The sequence below is a fragment of the Ahaetulla prasina genome, chromosome 5, assembly GCF_028640845.1.
Source record: "Ahaetulla prasina isolate Xishuangbanna chromosome 5, ASM2864084v1, whole genome shotgun sequence".
Lineage (NCBI taxonomy): Eukaryota > Metazoa > Chordata > Lepidosauria > Squamata > Colubridae > Ahaetulla > Ahaetulla prasina.
In genome coordinates, this window is record NC_080543.1 from 99,606,358 (window position 1) to 99,626,745 (window position 20,388).

Sequence of the window (20,388 nt, forward strand, 5' to 3'; positions counted from 1 at the left end):
ATGAACAATTTTTCCAAAAAGAAAAAAGGCCCTTGAGCGTCCCATTCTAGGGCTTCTAATTTACAGTAATTATCCACACCAAATATAATTGCACATCGCACGTTATCACACCCTTGACATGAACATATGTGCTAATCAGCAGCAGAAAATTCTTCTATGGAAATATTTATGGCTTTAGGAAAAGAATCTGGCCCAATTCAACCACAGAATTAATCTTCCTCTGGTGCTGCTATTCACACCATTGTGGTACCATTCTTGATGCTGATTCTTTAACTATTGAAATAAAATCCCTAGTTATAAGCCGGTCTTTCGCCTGGCATTCATTTCTGCATCTGCATTAGGACTAGTCAGGAGAGCACTGAGATTGGAAGTGCTGTTTCGTAGAAAGCTATCATTTTCCAGACAATTACCTAGCTCAGGCTTCGCTTGCTTTGTGTATTAGGCTTAAAGCTTAATGCAGCTTCACAAATGCTTTATTAAGTAAAACTTCCATTTTAGAAGGAGACAATGCATCCTAAGGGGAATATGAGGCATTTACTGCCCCCTTGCAGAATGAAAGAATATTAAAGCAAGGTTAATTAGATGGTGCCATATATGAACTCTTCTCCCCAATGAGGGCACAGAAAGCATTAAGCCAGAAGATTTGCATATACACACCCACCAAAAAGGAGCATGGGGCTCAGATCCTGGAACTGGGCTCCTCAATAACATTTGTCTGATGAAATTACCCAGAAAAAGGCTGCTACAATCTCTTTGCAGTTAGAAAATGGATTAAATGTGTTTGTCTTGGTGTTCAAGGACTGATTTGTTTCTGACATATTTGGGTCATAAGATAATAGTTCTTTTCTTGCTGTTACTTATATTATTTGCTTGATTCATGGATTTAATGCTGACTTTGGTTTTATTCTTCATAATATGCTTTAGCAGTAATTTTATGGCAAAAAATAAATAAATGAACCATCTTATTCAGGGCCCTAAGAAGTATATATTTTAAATGACAAATGAATACACCAGGGACAAATAAAATGCTGGCAAAAAGGCTTATAATTTGCATTCTGAATCTGTCTTTAGATTTATCTGCAAATACAGCTTTATAAGCATTTCATCATGCAATTATTGGAAGATTATTTTTTAAAAAAATAAAGAATGATATATAAATAGTGGATTTTATATGCTTAAAATTGGGGCCCATGAGAATAGGTTGCCAGAGTTGTGTGGTTATTAGAACTAACACAAATAGTAGAAAAAAGTTTGCAAACTTCATTATGAAGACTTACTGTGACCTTACAGGCCTCAAGGATAAAACACTTTGCTTGCTTTTTGCGTTTCCTTGTTTCTTTTCATTTCCCTATTTTTTGTGCCATCTTGTCTGATGAAAAATTCTGGAGTACTCAACAGTTTGTACATCTTTTCAGGCTATTTTGATTGACCCAATCAAAGTATTACCAGTGGTTATTAAACAGTTTCATGGATGGACATGACTGCTCCTGTAACAGAAACTTTCAGAGATGCGTGGATTATTTATTGATTGATTTATTCATTAGTTAGGTTTTGGTCTGGCTTCTCATTCAGGAGCACTAAGTGGCTTACATAGCATCTTTCCTCTCATTTTTCCTACAGAAACAATCCTGTAACATGGATAGGACTGAGAGCATAACCGGAAAATAATGAATTTAACCTGATTTCCACAGTCTAATTAAAGATGTATACTACAGTAGGCTCTCAGCCTACTGTAGATGTATACTACAGTAGGCTCTCAAAAGAGATTCTGCCAAACTGTAAGATGGCATTTTTTCTGATGGATTAATTGATGGAGTAAAATTCAGAAATAGAACACTTTAGAATTGCTAATCTATCAGCTACTTCTAATCTCCCTCCCATGTAAACTGCATCTGAATCACCACCGTTTCTTCCTTTACCATTGTCTCATCCTCCTCTTAAATGCAGAACAAGTTTAATCCTACAGCTCACAAAAACGTATGACTTTTAATAAAATTTGTTAGTCAGAAAAGCTACTCCCACAGGTCTCCTTCTGATTTTTAACATTCAGAAAGTAAGAAATAGCTTTCCTTTCCACTTGAGGATTTGGAGTAGGGCAATTAGGTAGGTTATTGGTTTCTGGCGCTACACTGACTCCATTATGTCTTCCTAGCTGCTGTTGCAAGAGGCATGTGGATGGTGGAATGAGGATTATTGTTTCTCAAATTAGAAATAAGTTTTCTTAATGCAGTTTTACATTTTCCTCTCACCTAATATCTCCAGTAAACCAGGTCAAACCAACTAATGAAGATAGACAGGTAGAGACAGGTAGATAAACTTGCTCACAAAATGGTCACAACCCTATTGGTAATTAAGTTTATCAAATTAAGCCATGGACTATATTTTACTTTTAGCTTTCCATTCTTCAACCACAGGAATAAATTAATTAATATCTTAAAACAATACTTCCTTGCAGCTGATGAAATGCATTGCAGTCAAAGAAAAACTCACAGAACTTCAGAAGCCAAGAGAACTCCGTTGCCATCTAGCTCCACATTTGGAAACTGTTATATAAGTCACAGTCGAGGATGTAAATATCTAGTAAGCATTTCCTTTATCCTACCCTGCCAAAGAGTGTATTGGAATTGACCCAGCTTAATAAGAAAGTTCTTAACTTCCTTTCTACCATTCTTTCTCTGGTAAATTGAAACCCATAAGAAAAGATTGCAAAGGCCAAAACATATCTGAAGGTGTGATAGCTTTTCCAGTCAAGCTACAAGGGAGAAAGATACTATTTTGAGTAGCAAGAGGCCTGAACCCTCTTATTCAATGAAAAAGCTCTGCTGAATCATAATGCAGGAAGAACTGATAAGATGTCTGATGAGTTTCGATTTGGCAAGGAAAGGACAGTAGAAAGAAAAGTGCTACCATAATGCATTCATATCTATAAACTAGTGTTTCTCAATCTTAAGATGTATGGACTTCGATTCCCAGAATTCCCCAGCTAGCAATTCTGGGAATTGAAGTCCACATAACTTGGAGTTGCCAAGGTTGAGAAACACTGGTGTAAGTTATAAAACAGGGGTGTCCAACCTTGGCAACTTTTAAGCCTTGTGGACTTCAACTTCCAGAATTCCCCAGCCAGCAACTTTTTTGACAAAGGAACATCTGTTTCGTTTTTAGCAGAAGTAAAAATGAGTATTTCTGAATTTAAAAGATTCCTGGTTGTCTTATTGTGAAAATAATTGGTTAATAGTGTTAGCTGTTGTTAAATGTTTTTTGGTTGCACTGTAAGATAATGGGAATATAACTTTTCCAAGTATTAGTGAATCCATTACTGAAAGGGATAATCCTTGATAATCCAATTATACTATTATTTAATGGCAGAACTATTTGCAGTTTCAATAGAAGGAAATATATATTATGTTTGGGTTGAACTGTTGAGTTCTTGGATTGGTCAACATCTACAACCCCCCTTTCCTTTGCACGGAGGATGTTACCTAGCTGGATAATAAAACATCTACGAGAAAGCAATCTAGTTCAGAGCGTACCAAGAAGTCCTACTATTTCGTAGGGTAGCGTGCCCAGCTTATGTTTTACTGAACAAATTCAACACTAACGCTTGTTGTTTTTGTACTTGAGGCACTGAATGGCCTAGAAACTGAATGGACTAGAAGTGAAGCGCTGTGTTCTCCATGGACTGAAGAACCATCAGTTTTTGTGACCTTTTCCTATTGGAAAAGCAACTTCTTGACAGCAGAATTGCCCCTGAAGTGCTAAGTACTTGCTTTTTCAGGATGGATGGGAACAGTAAAATAGCAGAGGGATCCACTTATCTAAGAATAGTACATAGACAAGTTGAAATCCTCATGGCCAAAGCAAAAAAAAAAAAAAAGATTTCAAGGCAATTAGTAGCAATTAGAAATAAAATAGCTTAAGGTGGCATGAAGAAAACATGCAAATATACAAGCTTGTATTTTTGGTGGATCTTTCAATCTAAAAGAAATGAAGAACAGTTACAGGAACTGGTCATGGGTACTCTAGCAAAGAGAAGGACCAGGGGAGACATGATAGCCGTGTTCCAATATTTAAGGGGCTGCCCTAGAGGAAGGGGTCAAGCTATTTTCCAAGGCACCTGAAGGCCAGAAAAGGAATAATGGGTGGAAATGGATCAAGAAGAGATTCAACCTAGAAATAAGGAGACATTTTCTGACAATGAGAACAATCAACCGATGGAACAGCTTGCCTTCGGAAGTTGTGGGAGCTTCATCACTGGAGGCTTTCAAGAAGAGATTGGACTGCCATCTGTCAGAAATGGTGTAGGGTCTCCTGTTTGGGTGTGTGTGTGTGTGTTGGACTAGATGACCTCCAAGGTCTCTTCCAACTCTGTTAATTTGTTAAAAGTAAGTAGCATTTCCTATATGAGGGGTTATCTGATATCTTGATCCTGATAAATCTCTAACCAATATAGTTATGGGGGGGAGAGAGTTACAGTGGTAGCCAATGTATGAATTGGAGGACAGAAATTAAACAATTGAAGCCTGAGCACTTTTTAAATTTCCTCCCACACACAAAAACATCTCACAGATGTTAAAAGGGAGGTGGAGCTTCAATCTCTGGACTGCCTGCCGGGCAGGGGATGATGGGGTTACCGGGGCGAGGGTGAGGGAACCTGGTCAGGGAATGCGAATGCAATCTACTGTCGCTGCCTATTGTTAAGTTCCTGTACGTGTGTGTGCACTCTTGCATTTTGTGAATGCGGTTTTGGCAGCAAGAGAGATGAGCCGGAAAGATGGGGAAACCTCGAGCGAGGGAAACCGTTTTCAACCGCTTCTGGAGTCCATTTAGCAAATGCTCCACAGAGACCCCACCCTGCGGATGTTTTACCCGTGTACAATTAATTGAGGCTGGGACCGCCATCTCGGATGTGCTACCGGAATGGTTGGAACTGTAGCCAGGAGACCTTTCTGGCGCCGAATAGGTTTGCCTTTGGAAACCTGGCAAGCCGCGTTGCTCCCCTTCCAAGGCCGTTTCCATCCAGCTCCAGATCCGGAACCCGCTTCCCGTCCTTCCAGCCAGCGAGGGGGGCAGCGGGCTAACGAGAAGGGGAAACGGGGTGTCGGCTGAGGAAGGAGCCGGACTCTTCCCGCCGCTTCCTTCCCACTCACTCACTCCGCCGCCTCGCGCGCGCTCTTTTCCCCCCAGCAGGACCGTGCAACGTGGGACCAAAGCTCCTTTGAGGACCAGCCGGGATGCCGCTGCCGAGCCGCGCTTGGTCCCAACGGGCCGCTCTGCCTTTGGCTGCGCTGGTGGGGCTCCTCCTCCTCCTCCTCTGCCCGTGCCCGGGTGAGTCAGCCGAGCAGGAGGCGTGGCGGGCAGACTGTGCGTGCTCGGGAAGGGGCGGGTGAGCGACTGGAGGCCGCTGGAGGTGCGGGGGGGAGGGAAAAAGCAGGCCGCCCCATGGTGGTGGTGGTGGAGGGAACGTTTAACCTAGGAGACACCTGCGCTCCCGTTGCTGAATAGAGCAGGTCTCTCCAACCTTGGCAACTTTAAGACTTGTGGACTTCAACTCCCAGAATTCCTCAGCCAGCAAAGCAAAGCAAAGCTGGCTGAGGAATTCTGGGAGTTGAAGTCCACAAGTCTTAAAGTTTGCCAAGGTTGGAGAGACCTGGAATAGAGGCTGTTCCCTTAATGACATGAAGGGGCCAGAGACGCCCTTGGCTTGCCCTCATGCTAGTAAAGAGAACAGTTCCAGTAATGCCCCACCAGTGGTGGGTTTCAAATTTTTTTACTACCGGTTCTGTGGGTGTGGCTTGGTGGGTGTGGCATGGCTTGGTGGGTATGGCAGGGGAAATACTATAAAATCCCGATTCCCACCCCAATCCAGAGGAAGGTTACTGCAAGTCCCCATTTCCTCCTGATCAGCTGGGTACTTGGGAGGCAATGAATAGATGGGGGAAGGGCCAGTCAGAATTTTTACTGCCATTTCTCCCTCCGAACTACTCAAACTTTCCGCTACCGGTTCTCCGGAACTGGTCAGAACCTGCTGAAACCCACCTCTGTGCCCCACCTGCTGGAGCGTCCTCCCCACAGCACATTTGCAACTGCTGGGAGGCAGACAAATTCCTTTTGATCCCGCTGTTATGTGCTGTTTCTTCTCTGCTCTTGAGCGTCCTCCCCACAGCACATTTGCAACTGCTGGGAGGCAGACAAATTCCTTTTGATCCCGCTGTTATGTGCTGTTTCTTCTCTGCTCTTGAGAGGCCGATCTAATGGCAATCAGAGTTCTTCAAGAAGGATGGTTGGCAGCAGTAAGGGCAAAAACAAAAATAGAGGTGGTCCTCGACTTACAACAGTTCATTGAATGACTGCATGGCACAGGGAAAAAAGTGATTTATGACCGTTTTTTCACGCTTAAGACCATTGTAGCATCCTCATGGTCACGCGAACAAAATTTGGATGCTTGGCAACTGGTTTATATTTATGACAGTTGCAGCGTCCCAGGACATGTGATCCTCTTTTGCGAACTTCTGACCAGCAAAGTCAATGGGGAAGCCGGATTCACTTAACAACCGTGTTCCTAACTTAATAGCCACCCTGTTTCACTTAACAAATGTGGCAAGAAAGGTCGTAAAATGCCTTAACAAATGTCTCACTTACCAACAGAAATTTTGTGCTCAATTGTGGCCTAAGTCGAAGACTATCTGTACTGAAATGGGCACAATCCTCTAGGTTTGGTATTGGGTTTTGGCCTGTTGGGAAAAGAAAAGGAAATGGTGTTGTGTACCTTTGCAATAACACAGGTAACTAGCAGTGTTGCATATCAAGGGTACATTTGGATCATCACCTTTGATAGAGCAGGAGTGAAATCCAGCAGGTTCTGACAGGTTCTGGAGAACCGGTAGCAGACATTTTGAGTAGTTCGGAGAACTGGTAGCGGAAATTTTGAATAGTTTGGAGAACCGGAAAATTCCATCTCTGGCTGGTCCCAGAGTGGGGTGGTAATGGAGATTTTCCAATATCCTTCCCCCAGGAGTGGGGAGGGAATGGGGATTTTGCAGTACCCTTCCCCTGCCACGTCCACCAAGCAACACGCCCACCAAGCCACGCCCACAGAATCGGTAGTAAAAAAAAATGAATTTCATCACTGTAATAGGAGTATAGAGGTCAGTGAAAGAGGATAATGCATGCCTTCCATACAGATCAGTGTTTCTCAAACTTGGTCATTTAAGATATGTAGACTTCAACTCCCAGAATTCCCTATGCTGGCTGGGGAATTCTGGGAGTTGAAGTCTATACATCTTAGTGGCCAAGTTTTGAAAACACTGGTCTGGAGACTCTCAGCTCTGTCCAGCTGGATGATGGGGAGAGCATGCATAATGGAATTACAATTGAATACCTCTTGAAGGCCCCAGATTTATGAACTGGTATTGAGTAATAAGAAAGGATTTTGCCTGAATTCATTAGCTCTTGTTTTTGCCTTTTTAAATACTTATTTTCAGCATTTTTACCCTGAGCCCAGGGATGAGCAACAATGGCAACTTTATGGCCTGTGGATTTCAGCATGGCTGACTCAGGAATTCTGGGAGTTGAAGTCCACAGGTCATAAAGTTGCCATTGTGGCCCACCTGCCCTACCTCAATGATCCAAGGAGAATTGCTTGTTTATAAAGAGGGCTGATGGCAAAATTGGTGGTTTTTTTACTTTTTCCTTTCTTTCTTAAGAAACAGTGCCGCTGTTTACTAATTTGTCAAGTTAATGCCAACATTTTTGTGCATGTACAGCTCTAGAAACCTATTCTTTAGTAGTGAAACGTATGGCATGAATATAAACATGTTATTCTCAAATATGTCTATTCCTGAAATAGACAAAATTCTTTAAATATTAGTTATGTAATTTTATTCATTGATGTTTGTCGGAAATGCACTTAAAACACCACAGTTTCTTTTAAGTACTGGAGCATTATTTGTACTGAGCACAAAAAAGGAAAATCATTTGTGTTCATCACTCACATAATTGCCTATGTCTAAAAAGTAACATTACATAGGAAAAATGTGCATTATTTATACTCTTAACTACTTAATTTTGCTTTTCTTCAGGTGTTTCAAAGGCAAATAAACTTAGGCTGATGCTTCAGAAAAAAGAAGGTAAGCCTGTCTTAAGATGACACAGCTTTTCTGACACGTTATTTGGAAAAATAATTAAAAATAGAGAACTACATATTTAGCCTGTCCAATTTGTTCCCTGTAATTTAAGAGAAAGTGACTTGGTAAAAAAAAGTCCCTGGCATGTGTTTTCTGTGTTTTCTGTACAACTCTCCTGTTATTTTAGTTGACTCAAATTTTAGGGGAAAAAAGGAGGGGGGGAGAGACAGACAGACAGACAAAGAAAAGAAAAGAAAAGAAAAAAGGAAGGAAGGAAGGAAGGAAGGAAGGAAGGAAGGAAGGAAGGAAGGAGGAATGAATGAATGAATGAATGAAGGAAGGAAGGAAGGAAGGAAGGAAGGAAAGAAAGAAAGAAAGAAAGAAAGAAAGAAAGAAAAAGAAAGAAAGGAAAGAAAGAAAGAAAGAGAGAGAGAGAGAGAAACTTGGGAAATCAGTAATGTCCATCCTGTTATTTTACTTAAGTCATATTAAAAGAGAAAGAGCCTTTCAGGATAAATGCAAAGCTATCCATGAATGACTGAGCTAACAAAAGACTGTAACAGCCTAAACTTTGCAGAGTGGGGTGTATGGTTTTAGAACACTTTCAATGGTTTGCTTTCATATAAGCTGTAGATCCGGTCTTGAGAAGAGAGTAATGAACAATTATGAAGAATATATGTGGCTCCGGGTTGGAATTTGGGATGTTAGTGTTCACTGCTCTTTTTTTTTCCCTTGAAAATGTTTCATGGCCAAAGAAAGCAACATCATCAGTGCTGTATCTAGCAAATCAAGATGTAGATAAGAAAGAGCCAAGACAATAGCCAGGAACAATCTAAAATGAAATAATCCAGCACAGTAGATCAGTCAGAAACAAGCTCACAAACTATAACAACCCTGTGGAAGACATACAGACAATCTGCCATGCATAAAAAGCCAACAAATATCACTTTATTGCATCAAAACATTGGCAATGTTACCTACTTTGATAATAAAACATTTGCAAAAAGAAACCCAAGCTTCATGAACACCAAGATTTGAAGAGAGCAGTGAACCTTAAGCTGGGAAAAGCAGCAATTCAGTCCTGCCCAAATAGAAAGTACAGAAAGAAACTCATAACAACTCATCTTGATTTCGTTTGGGGTATAGGTCGTTGTTGATTTATGACCATAAGGGAATCTGCATATTACAGTCATAAGTTTTGATGGTCACTCATGCAACCAGTCTGATTTTACAAACTTTTTTGTGGTGGTTATATATAATTTGCAATTATAAGGCAAATTTTTCACTATGGGCAGAAAATGCTGGTTTTTAGCAAAAAGTCATAAAATCACATGATTATGGGATGCTGAAAACGGCTTTAAATGTATGGGGATAGGCAGCTGTTGAAACTTTGGAACCAGGTTGTAAGTACCCCTAGCAAGGTCCCTTGTACTTTTAAATCCCCATTTTCACAGATCATCTGCTTTGTGGACTTGTTTTAATGACCTCTGCTTTCAAGATTCTGACAAAGTAAAACATTTTAACATCCTTAACAAGAATTAATCATCCTACAATATGTGGTCACATGATCAAACTTTGGGAGCTTGGCAATCGGCATATATTCATGTTGATTGCAGGTTCCGAGTCATGTGACTGTCATTTGTTATCTTTCCAGCCACATTCTGACAAAATCAATGGAGGAGGCTGGCTTCACTTAATGATCAGGTGAGTCACTTAATAGTTGAAGTGATTCACTTAACAATCATGGCAAATCAGGTGTGATTCCTTTAATAACCGCTTTGCTTAGCAACGGAAATTTTGATCCCAATTCTGGAAATTCTGGTCCCAACTGGTCACAAGTCGAGGAATATTTGAACATGCATCAGTTTCCTATCTTTTCTACTCAGTAGAGATATTGTTGTTCAGTCTAGAAACTGCAGTTAATTTAATGGTGGTTTAGCTGCTCAAACAGGATAATAAATCAGGTCTTAAAACTCGTGATTCAGAGAACCCATAGTAAACAAAAAGTACGGTAATTTCAAAACAAAACACTCAAGTGGATTAATTGCCAATGATTGCTTAACTGGAGGAAAAGAAAGGTAGAGAAGAAAACGTAAGTCTATGCTTAATATTAGTGCTATCTAACAATATAACTAATATATTATATTAGTTATATAATATATATAACTAATGTGCAGATTAATTATTACTAGGCATGTCATTAGGTGTTCAGTTTCAAAGCTAACTGTGTCATGGCAAATTGTGGCATAAGACTGCTTACAGCTGCTTATTTAATTAAGATATGTAGTTTTGCTCTGAAATCACTTGAAGGGTGATTAAATGGCCATGTTTGGATATAAAGAACCAACGTGTATATCCTATGACTAAGCTTTTGATTAATATGATATGATAATATAATATAGTATAGTATAGTATAATATTATATTATATTATATTATATTATATTATATTATATTATATTATATTATATTATATTATATTATATTATATTATATTATATTATATTATATATTATATTATATTATATTATATTATATTATATTATATTATATTACAATAATTAACATAATTTAATAGCTGCAGAGGTGCAGTGGTTAGAGTGCAGTACTGTAAGCTACTTATGCTGAGCACCAGCTGCCAGCAGTTTGATCAGATTGAATCTCACCAGGCTCAAGGTTGACTCAGCCTTCCATCCTTCCGAGGTGGGTAAAATGAGGACCCAGGTTGTTGGGGGCAATATGCTGACTCTATAAACTGCTTAGAGTGGGCTATAAATGAAGCGGTATATAACTCTAAGTGCTATTGCTATTGCTAATATCTAAACATGTTATACTATATTACCCAATACTATTTGTACTGTATTAAGGTATAATCCCTCCAGATTCTATATATTTTCTAGAATAAAATACTCAGATTTTCTAGAATTTGATAGAGCACCTCTATCTATAGATTTTTTTAAAAAATCTAATCTTCATAAAAACAGATTAAGAACTAATTGCATCCTTTACTTAGTACATTAATATCTTCATAATAAATTTTGTTATGAAATAGAAATAGAACACTGTTAAGTTATTAAGAAGAAAAAAGATAGCTGGAATCCATAAAGACAGAATAAACTATGTAGGAAACAATTCATTCTAGATTATTTTTTAACATGAAAGTCATAAACTATCAAGTAGCAGATTTGTGAGCACTTAGAAATGAACAAGGTGATTACTATAAGTCAGTATGGGTTTGTTAAAAGGTCATGCTAAACAAACCTTATTGCCTTCTTTGATAAAGTGACTAAATCAGTGGATCAAGGAAATGCTGTGAATATAGTATACTTAGACTTCCTTAAGGCATTTGATAAAGTAAACCACAGCCTACGGCTTGGTAAGACAGAGCAATGTGGGATAGACAGGACCACCACCAAATGGACTTATAGTTCGCTGATCAACTGCACTCAGTGTGTGGTCCTCAATGGAACAACATCTACATTCAAGTTCAAAACATTCTTAAAGATCCATCTCATCCTGGACACCCTTTTTTTGAACTTTTACCATCTGGCAGACGGTACAGGATAATAAAAACAAAGACAAATAGGCTGAAAAACAGCTTCTATCTAAGGGCAGTAACTTGTCGTGTCCCACTCCTCCGCTGACGGCCAGGTCAGGGAAATCCGAATCAGGCTTGCCTCTGCAGCTCTGCCCAAAGTCCTAGTAAAGTCCTCAGAGCAGGCAGGAGACCAGTAAGTGACTTCAGCAAGATAAGTTCGACTTTTGCCTGACTCAGAGACTGCCAGAAAGTAGATCCTTTATATAGGCCATGGGGTGTGGCTCCATGACTCAGCACTCATTAAGGCCTGCCCCTCCCTTCCTTCTGTTGCCTCCGCCTATCCAATCTTCTGATGCGAGGATTACTCCAATCAGCAGTTGGTAATAAACCCTCCTCAGGCTCACATGCTGTGGAGGAGGGGGAGGGGTCTAGCTGCTCCGTTTGCCTGGGCATGGAGTCAGGGCTGGGGCAGGGAGGTGCTCCTTCGTCTGCAGTTTGTCTGGGCATGGAGCCAGGACTGAGGCCGGGAGGCATACATTCCTCCGTGTTCGGGAGCAGATAAGAAGGCCCCGGCTGCTCTGAGGGCGGGCAAGACACAACATAACTATATTGAATTCTACTGTATAGTGCAATGCTAATGCAATATCGGGCTTTCAGTTCAATTGTGTAGAATGTGAAGGATGTGTGTTCTGTTTTATTTTTATAGTTATAATGTACACTGAAGATGGCATTTAATTTCGTTGTACGAGGTGCAATGACAATAAAGTAAACTTAACATGGAGGGAAACATGCAATGGGGTATCTCAAGGTTCTGTCTTGGCGTCAGTGCTCTTCAACACCTTCATAAATGACCTAGATGAGGGGGTAGAAAGGGTACTGATCAAATTTGCAGATGACACCAAGCTAGGGGAAATTGCTAATATTTTAGAAGATAGACTCAAAATTCAGAAGAATCTTGAGAGATTTGAACATTGAGCCCTATCCAACAAAATACAGTTAAGTGGTAAGAAAAGTTAAGGTCCTGTACTTAGGCAGAAAAACCAAACCATAGGCATACCTGGCTCAACAGTAGTGTCTGTGAGAAGGATCTAGGTGTCTTGGTGGACCACCACTTAAGTACTAGTAAGCAGTGTGCTGCAGTTGCCAAAAAGCCAATGCAGTTCTAGGCTGCATCAACCAAGGGATAGCATCAAGATCACAAGAAGAGATAGTGCCACTCTTTAGTGCACTAGTGAGGCCACACTTAGAATACTTCAGCCAGTTCTGGTCACCATAATACCAAAAAAAAAGCTGATGTCCTAAAAAGAGTGCAGAGAATAGTAATAAAGATGATAAGGAGCCTGGGGGCTAAATATATGATAACCGATTGAGGGAAATAGGTACGTGTAGCCTAACAAACAGAAGGCTTAGAGGAGACACGATAACTGTCTTCCAATATTTGAAGGGCTGTCACAGGAAAGAGGAGCTCAATTTATTCTCCATAGCACCTAAGGGAAAGATACAAAGCAATGGGTGGAAACTCATTAAAGGGAGATTCAACCTGGAACTAAGGAGAAATTTCCTGACAGTGAAAACAGTTAGTTAATGCAACAGCTTGCCTCCCAAAGGTATCACTGGAGATTTTTCAAAAAAGATTGGACAACCATTTGTCTGGGATTGTATAAGGATTCCAGGCTTGGGCAGGGGGATTGTACTACAAGATCTCTAAGGTCCCTTCCAGCCTTATGATTCTAGGCCATCATCACAGACCTCAGGTGAAAAAGGAGTACTTTAAGAATTTATTTTTTATTCAGGGACTGTGTTGTGCTGATAACATAGGATATTACTTTTTAACAGTGGCATTTTCTTCACCTCTTGTACTAAGTATTCAAATGAGTTGAATGTACTCAACATATGATGGACGAAATATCTACAGCGCTGTTGCCATTAATAGATTAGGTGTTTTCGATTTTTCCTTCAGCCCCTGTTCTGATGAAGGAAGAGATGTCTGTTAAAGAAGATAAGGCCAAGGAATTCTTAAACAATCTGAAACGTCAGAAGCGCCAGCTTTGGGACAGAAGTCAGCCTGACGTACAGCAGTGGTACCAGCACTTTCTCTATTTGGGTTTTGATGAAGCTGTAAGTGGCATAGTTGTTTTAACTTTCAATAATGTAGTTCAGTTATCTGAATTAGCATTGTGGAAATCTTGTTGGATTCAGGATAATGGCCTAATATTTTCTTCTAAATAAGCTTCATATTTCTGTTATAGATATGGGAAGGAATTCAGTTTCGTTTGAACCTTATAATTATATTCATTACAGTAAATATGGGAAACCTGCCTTCTTTATAAACGAAATCATTCCCCTTGTTATAAGTGAATTTGAGAAGGTGGTCACAGCAGGTCAAGCTTGATAACTGTTTCAGGCATCTATTTAAAATAATTTAATAGCAATAGCACTTAGACTTATATACCTTTACAGTGCTTTATAGCAGTGGTGAAATGTAAAATTTGTTACTACCGGTTCTATGGGCGTGGCTTGGTGGGGGGTGATTGGGTGGGCATGGCCTTTTTTTTTTTTTACTTTTAAAAGCATTTATTCTACAACCTCTTCAGCCGAAGAAATTGTAAAAAAATGCTTTTAAAAGGCTTCTCTGATGATCCCAGCTGAGTTGCCTGATCATCAGAGTCTTTTCTTTTCTTTTAAAGGCATTTTTTTTGCCTTTAAAAGAAAAAAAGCCTCTGACAAGCAGGCAACTCAGCTGGGACGAGCCTCTGACGAGCAGGCAACTCAGCTGGGATCATCAGAAGAGCCTTTTAAAAGCATTTTTTCTACAACCTTTTCGTCCGAAGAGGTTGTAGAAAAAATGCTTTTAAAAGCCTCTGAGGATCCCAGCTGAGTCGCGCGATCATCAGAGGCTTTTATTTTTACTTTTAAAGCATTTTTTGGCCGAAGAAAAAATGCTTTTAAAAGTAAAAAAAAAGCCTCTGATGATTACGTGGGTCACTGGGCATGGCGGGGGGGTGGTGTCAAGGATTTTTGTTACCGGTTCTCTTAACCACCTGCCACCATCACTACCGGGTTGGGTGATCCAGTCCAAACTGGGAGCATTTCACCCGTTTTTATAGTCCTCTCTAAGTGGTTTACAGAGTCAGCATATTGCCTCCATCAGTTTGGGTCCTCATTTTACCCACCTCGGAAGGATGGAAGGCTAAGCCAACCTTGAGCCTGATGAGATTTGAACTGCCAATTACAGGCAGCCAGCAGAAGGAGCCCGCAGTACTGCACTCTAACCCCTCTGCCACCATGGATCTAACTTCTGGCAAAGTTTTTCTGGGAAAAAGCAGTTATTTAATGACATGAATGCACAGAAAGCATTTTAATATTGTGGTTTTACAGAGACATAAATGGGACATGCAAACGAAACACATTTGTTTCATGAATAAAGTATTTCATACTGCAAACAGCAGCCTGGAATTACTGTATATATTATGTCCTCCTCCATCCCTGTGGTCAAGAATTGTCCTAGAAGTGGAATTCCAATACTTTTCAGCGTTGGAAGTTAATGAATCAATTTTTCGTGGAAGCATTTTACCTGTCAAATTAAACCACTTTAAGTTCTGCATATACTTTGTGTGAATGTGTTATTGGAATCTAAGATATAGTTGTTTTTGGAAGGAAAAGGCAGAGGAGCCATACAAAAAAACCTGAATGAGAACATGGCTTTGGTAGCAATTTGTTAGGAAGTCACATGCTAAACTGAGAATAGAAAGGAATAAGGAAAAGTACAGTGAAGTCTTATAAATTGGATGAACTATTTATTATAAACTGAAGACGCTGTGCAAATTGATGTTTACTTGAATGTGCATCAGGCTGTTTCAATACTTCAGAATTTGAAAAACCATATTCAAACTTGTTAATTTTTATTTATAATAGAGTATACTAATATATTTTCTTTATTTCTGAAGATAAATACAGTAAAAGTTATAAAGAACACCAGAAAATTGATAGAGGCTGAATCCTAGATATAAATTTACTTTCCAATCATGTTTTTTTAAAAACAGTACTTAATGCAAAAGAAGTGAATGATATATTGTAATCTTTCAATTATTCAGGGCCTTTTTTCCCTTGACTCACACTTTATGACATTTTGCAGGAATGTTTGGGAAGCAAAGACTTTTTTGTTCTGAATATTTCTATAGAAAACAATTTTGATAGGGTTTTGGATGCGAATTGGTGATACTTATTAAAATGAAGTCATGTATTACCCAGATAAATGCTTGTCATAGTAATTACAGTGCTGAGTTTTAATAGAGGAAAGACAGGATCAAGTGTTCATTGCCCCAGAGATCATTAGAAGTCTTCACCCCCAACATACTTACTGTAGGTCCCTGAAAACGGAAATTGGGGAGGGGGGAAACACTAAAAACATACTTAATGCCTTGTACTGGGATTACACTTGCATTGGGATTCAAATATAGGTAGTCCTCAATTTACAACCACAATTGGGTCCAAAATATCTGTTGCTAAGGAAGAGAGTTAAGTAATTATTGTTTCATTTACGACTTTTTTTTGCCCTGTTAAGTCAATCACTTATTGTTAAAATTAGTCACATGGTTGTTAAGTGAATCTGGCTTCCACGCCTTTGTCACAAGTTTGGAAAAGGTGATCACATGACCCCAGGACAATGCAACTGTCATAAATACATGCCAGTTGGCACACATCTGAATTTTGATCACATGACCATGGGGATGCCTCAATGGTCTTAAGTCACTTTTTTGAGTGCTGTCGTAATTTTGAATGGTAACTAAATGAATGGTCGAAGACTACCTGTATAAATTTTTGGGTCATTTTCATGTCATTGCTGTTTATATTAGCCATGTTTGCTACTGTCAGGCTGCTGTGAGTATAAAATGAGATGAGGCCTCAGTAAAATAAAATATAATGTCAAATTTCCAGTAGCAATGTGTAAACAAGATATAGATAAACTGTGATCACACGATCACTTTATTGTTTCTGTCATATAAGCAGAGAAACAAGCTAGTTAACTATAGTTTCACCTGATAAATGTTGGTGAACAACTAAATCAAGCCAGGATGCTGTTGTATTTTTTAAGCTGGTATCAAAAATATTCACAAAATTGATCACGTAATCCATAAAGCAGAGTAAAAAATAAACAGTTTTTAAAATCCAAATGACTGTTACTATAATAATTTACACACCATTGTCAAGAAAGGAAAATAATTTATTAAAAAATGTGCATAATATTCATCTGTAAAATGCCCAAATACTATAATAAGCAATCAAGTATGCAAAAAATATAGCTAAACACTGATAGCATAGCTTAAAATTTGAACCAGTAGTTTTACTTCATTAAATAGAATCGTATCAAGTTTCAAAGTTCAAGGTAAAATTTGATTCACACATTCAGCAACTCTTTATAGGTAGTCCTCGACTTATGGCCAGCACTTAGTGACTGTTTGACGTTGCGATCGGCCTATCTGGAAGGAAGGCTAGTTACAACCTGGACTCAAACTTTCAATGGTCATCCCACTGTGTCACATGACCACACTCTGGCTGCCTTTATAGCTGTATCCCATGGTCACATGACCACATTTCACAATGGTTTGCCAAAACCCGGCGTTTACTTCTGCTTTTCAGCAAAATTGTAAGGGAACCACTTGTTTGCTTAACAACTGTGGCATTTGCTTAATGAACTATTGTTTATTTACTTAGCAATTGCTGCAAAAAAGTTATAAAATCGGGTTCGTCACGTGTCCAAACCACCTTATGATCATCTTGAGTTATGACTGTGATAGGCAGGCTCCATTATGGTCATGACTCAAGGACTACTTGTATTCTACACCTGAAATGAATTATAAAAGCACACAAAGAAATGTACTAATATTTTTAAAGCACTTTAAGCAATTCATGTTAAATATTAAGCAGAATTTGGCAACCTTATTGGGATTTTCTGTCTATTCTTGACATAAACTATATACAATTCTATTGTATTCTTCATAGAAAGAGTAAATGCTCTATTAATGGATCTGGGTGTTCCACTGACTCTCCTTTTACTTTATAGCAGAGGTGGGGAACTACGACTCCTTTATGACTGGTGGACTTCAACTCCCAGAATTCCCATGTCTGGCTCAGAAATTCTGGGAGTTGAAGTCTATAAGTCATAAAGGGGCCATAGTTCCCCACCTCTGCTTTATAAGATGATTTCAAAGTGAGGATATTGCAAAGGGTCTCCTCCATATAGGTGGTAAAATCATGCTGGACAGAAAAGTGTAAATTTTTTAGGTGGGCTATAAAAGTAGCCAAGGGCAGGTTTCTGAATTCTCTCATCATACACCAACTTAAAGATAGGAAACAGCTGAGCTTTTTCTGGAGATTAACGGTAGCCGCTTTCCCCTGATGAATCCTTTAGCCCTCTCAAATAACAATTGCTTGAAGCTCTGAGCAGAAAGCTTGCTATTATACATAATCTCTTTGTTTGCTTTTCTCTATTTGATCTGAATCCATTCTGAAGTTAAAATCAAAATACATTATTTTAAGTCAATAGTTTAAACGCTAAATCCATGTCATGTTAATTCCTATTTGTAGGAGCAAGAAGGCACTGAAATGTAAATATTTTACTGTATTTCCACAATAAACATAGGACTTTTAGGTACAGATTTGAGATTCATACAATATTTAAACAATAACTTTCAAAGCTTCAATGTCCTAATATATTCTAGATTCTGATCAGCTGTTTGATTTGGATACTTCACTTATTCCTGCACTGAGAAATAAATTGGACCTTGGAATTAATGGCTTCTTCCTGCTATATGGTTTAGTTGTAAATGTTGTACCTTGATGAAGGTATCTTTTCTTTTATGTACACTGAGAGCATATGCACCAAGACAAATTCCTTGTGTGTCCAATCACACTTGGCCAATAAATTCTAATTCTAATTCTAGTTGCAAAAATAATCAATTAACTTTTTAAATTAGAAGATTATGTTTCATGGTGTATTACATACAGAAGATGGTATATAGTACATATACCATTTCGGATGAAAATATCTGATCAATATTGAAAGAAAAATATATTTCAATGCTTCCAAAGCATAGCATTTTAATAAAACATATGGCTTCAGCAAATTGATGGTCACTTTTTCCCTTTTCCTGTAGAAATTTGAAGATTATGTCTCCTACTGGTCAAACGTAGGCCGTGGTGGCCATGAATATGATGGTGGCTATTATCATCACCATTATGATGAAGATGCTCCTATTGGCCCACAAAATCCAGACACCTTCAGACATGGAGCAAATGTCAATTATGATGATTATTATTAAGATTATTCTCTGTCTCAACTATTGTTATTAACCCTTTCCTCTCTGTATTGACTATATTAATTCTTACTTCTCTGTGTAAGGGCACTAGAAAGATTTTTTTAAATTGATTTTAGTCTGGTTCTTAATTGTAGCTGATGGAATTGGGGGAAGAAACCAGAAAAATTGGTCTTGCATATATTCCTTAACATAACTGCTTTAAAATTAAAGCTTTTTTATACATTTTATTACCGTACATATTTTACATTATGAAGACTAACTTTACTGAGACAGTAAATACAGCCATCTATTTTATATTAATGTACAGCTTACAACAAATAAAAAAAATGAACAACAGTGTCATACAATAACATCCTATTACCCACCACAGGGCCATGATATCACCATACCAACTCTGCATTTTTCTGGATTCACTCTCATCTTAGCCCAATTGTGGGGGAAGAGTCAAGATTCATGGCCTGAAGGTTCAAGGCTAAAAGGATAATGGCCCTTCGGATCTCGGGGGTAAAAATTGTAAGCTATTATGTCTTGCTAGGGTTGAGTTGCAGTAAGTTCTTCCCCATCCAGAGCCTTCAGGCATTGGTTCAGCACCAGAACATCATTACCTGTCCAGTCGAGGGTGGAGGTGTATAATTAACATTTGCATATTGATGAAACTGTACTGCCAATTGACCACCCTCGGGCTTTCTATGTTAAATAGAAGTGATGAGAAACCAAGCCTTGAGGCACCTAGTTAAGATAGGTGTAGACTTCTCTTCCCCAATCCTTTTACCAGTTACAGGAAGGGAAAAACACTGCAAAACAGTGACTTCCAATTCCAACCTCCAAATCCAATCCAGAATGATGCTCTAGTTGATGGTACTAAAGTGATCCGAGTGATCCAGAAGGGCCAGGATGGATGCAACATCCCCATCCCAAGCTTTTCAGAGGTGAACAAATGTGACCAATGTCATGTCAGTACTATAAAACTGACTGAAAAAGGTCTAGATAATATAATTCATCCAGGACTCCAATGCTACACACTGGAAACCTGGAACTTGGAAATCTGGAAATATCGGATGGTCCTGGCTCTATCTCTGCGTCCGACACAGAGCATCCATCAGAGCCTTCCCCAGACTCAAGAACTGGCCCAGGTTCCTCCCAAACCTCCCCATCATCCAAGTCTGCTGCCAGCTCTGGTGGCAGCTGGCAGGCCACAACATTATCTTCCCCCAAACACTGCCATCTCCTGAGAAGCCTTAACCAACTGGGGAGGGAGAAGAACCCAGATACATGACTAAGGTCATAGAAACAAGGACCTATCTACTTTCTCAACATCAACTGACTCAAACTCTCCCAACTAACAAAGTGAGTAATTTCCATAGAACCTGCTTAGCCAAGTTTACCTCAGTAAAGCCAAGTACCTTTGT

At 39.1% G+C, this 20,388-nt stretch overlaps 1 protein-coding gene across 1 annotated transcript; it reads left to right on the forward strand.

Moving 5' to 3' along the window:
- Nucleotides 1–4,790: 4,790 nt before the first annotated feature.
- On the forward strand, nucleotides 4,791–20,376 carry ECRG4 (ECRG4 augurin precursor). Its single transcript, XM_058186616.1, has 4 exons — nucleotides 4,791–5,325; nucleotides 8,079–8,126; nucleotides 13,621–13,778; nucleotides 18,818–20,376. Exons 1-4 carry the CDS (start codon nucleotides 5,232–5,234, stop codon nucleotides 18,980–18,982), a joined length of 465 nt encoding a protein of 154 aa, XP_058042599.1. The 5' UTR covers nucleotides 4,791–5,231; the 3' UTR covers nucleotides 18,983–20,376.
- The last annotated feature ends 12 nt before the right edge of the window (nucleotides 20,377–20,388 follow it).

What these genes read in the sequence shown, in the direction of transcription:
- ECRG4 (XM_058186616.1), top strand. Translation starts at nt 5,232, where the DNA reads ATGCCGCTGCCGAGCCGCGCTTGGTCCCAACGGGCCGCTCTGCCTTTG. An exon ending in GATGCTTCAGAAAAAAGAAG is followed by an intron (nt 8,127 to 13,620) that starts GTAAGCCTGTCT and finishes TTTTTCCTTCAG; the next exon opens with CCCCTGTTCTGATGAAGGAA. An exon ending in ATTTGGGTTTTGATGAAGCT is followed by an intron (nt 13,779 to 18,817) that starts GTAAGTGGCATA and finishes CTTTTCCTGTAG; the next exon opens with AAATTTGAAGATTATGTCTC.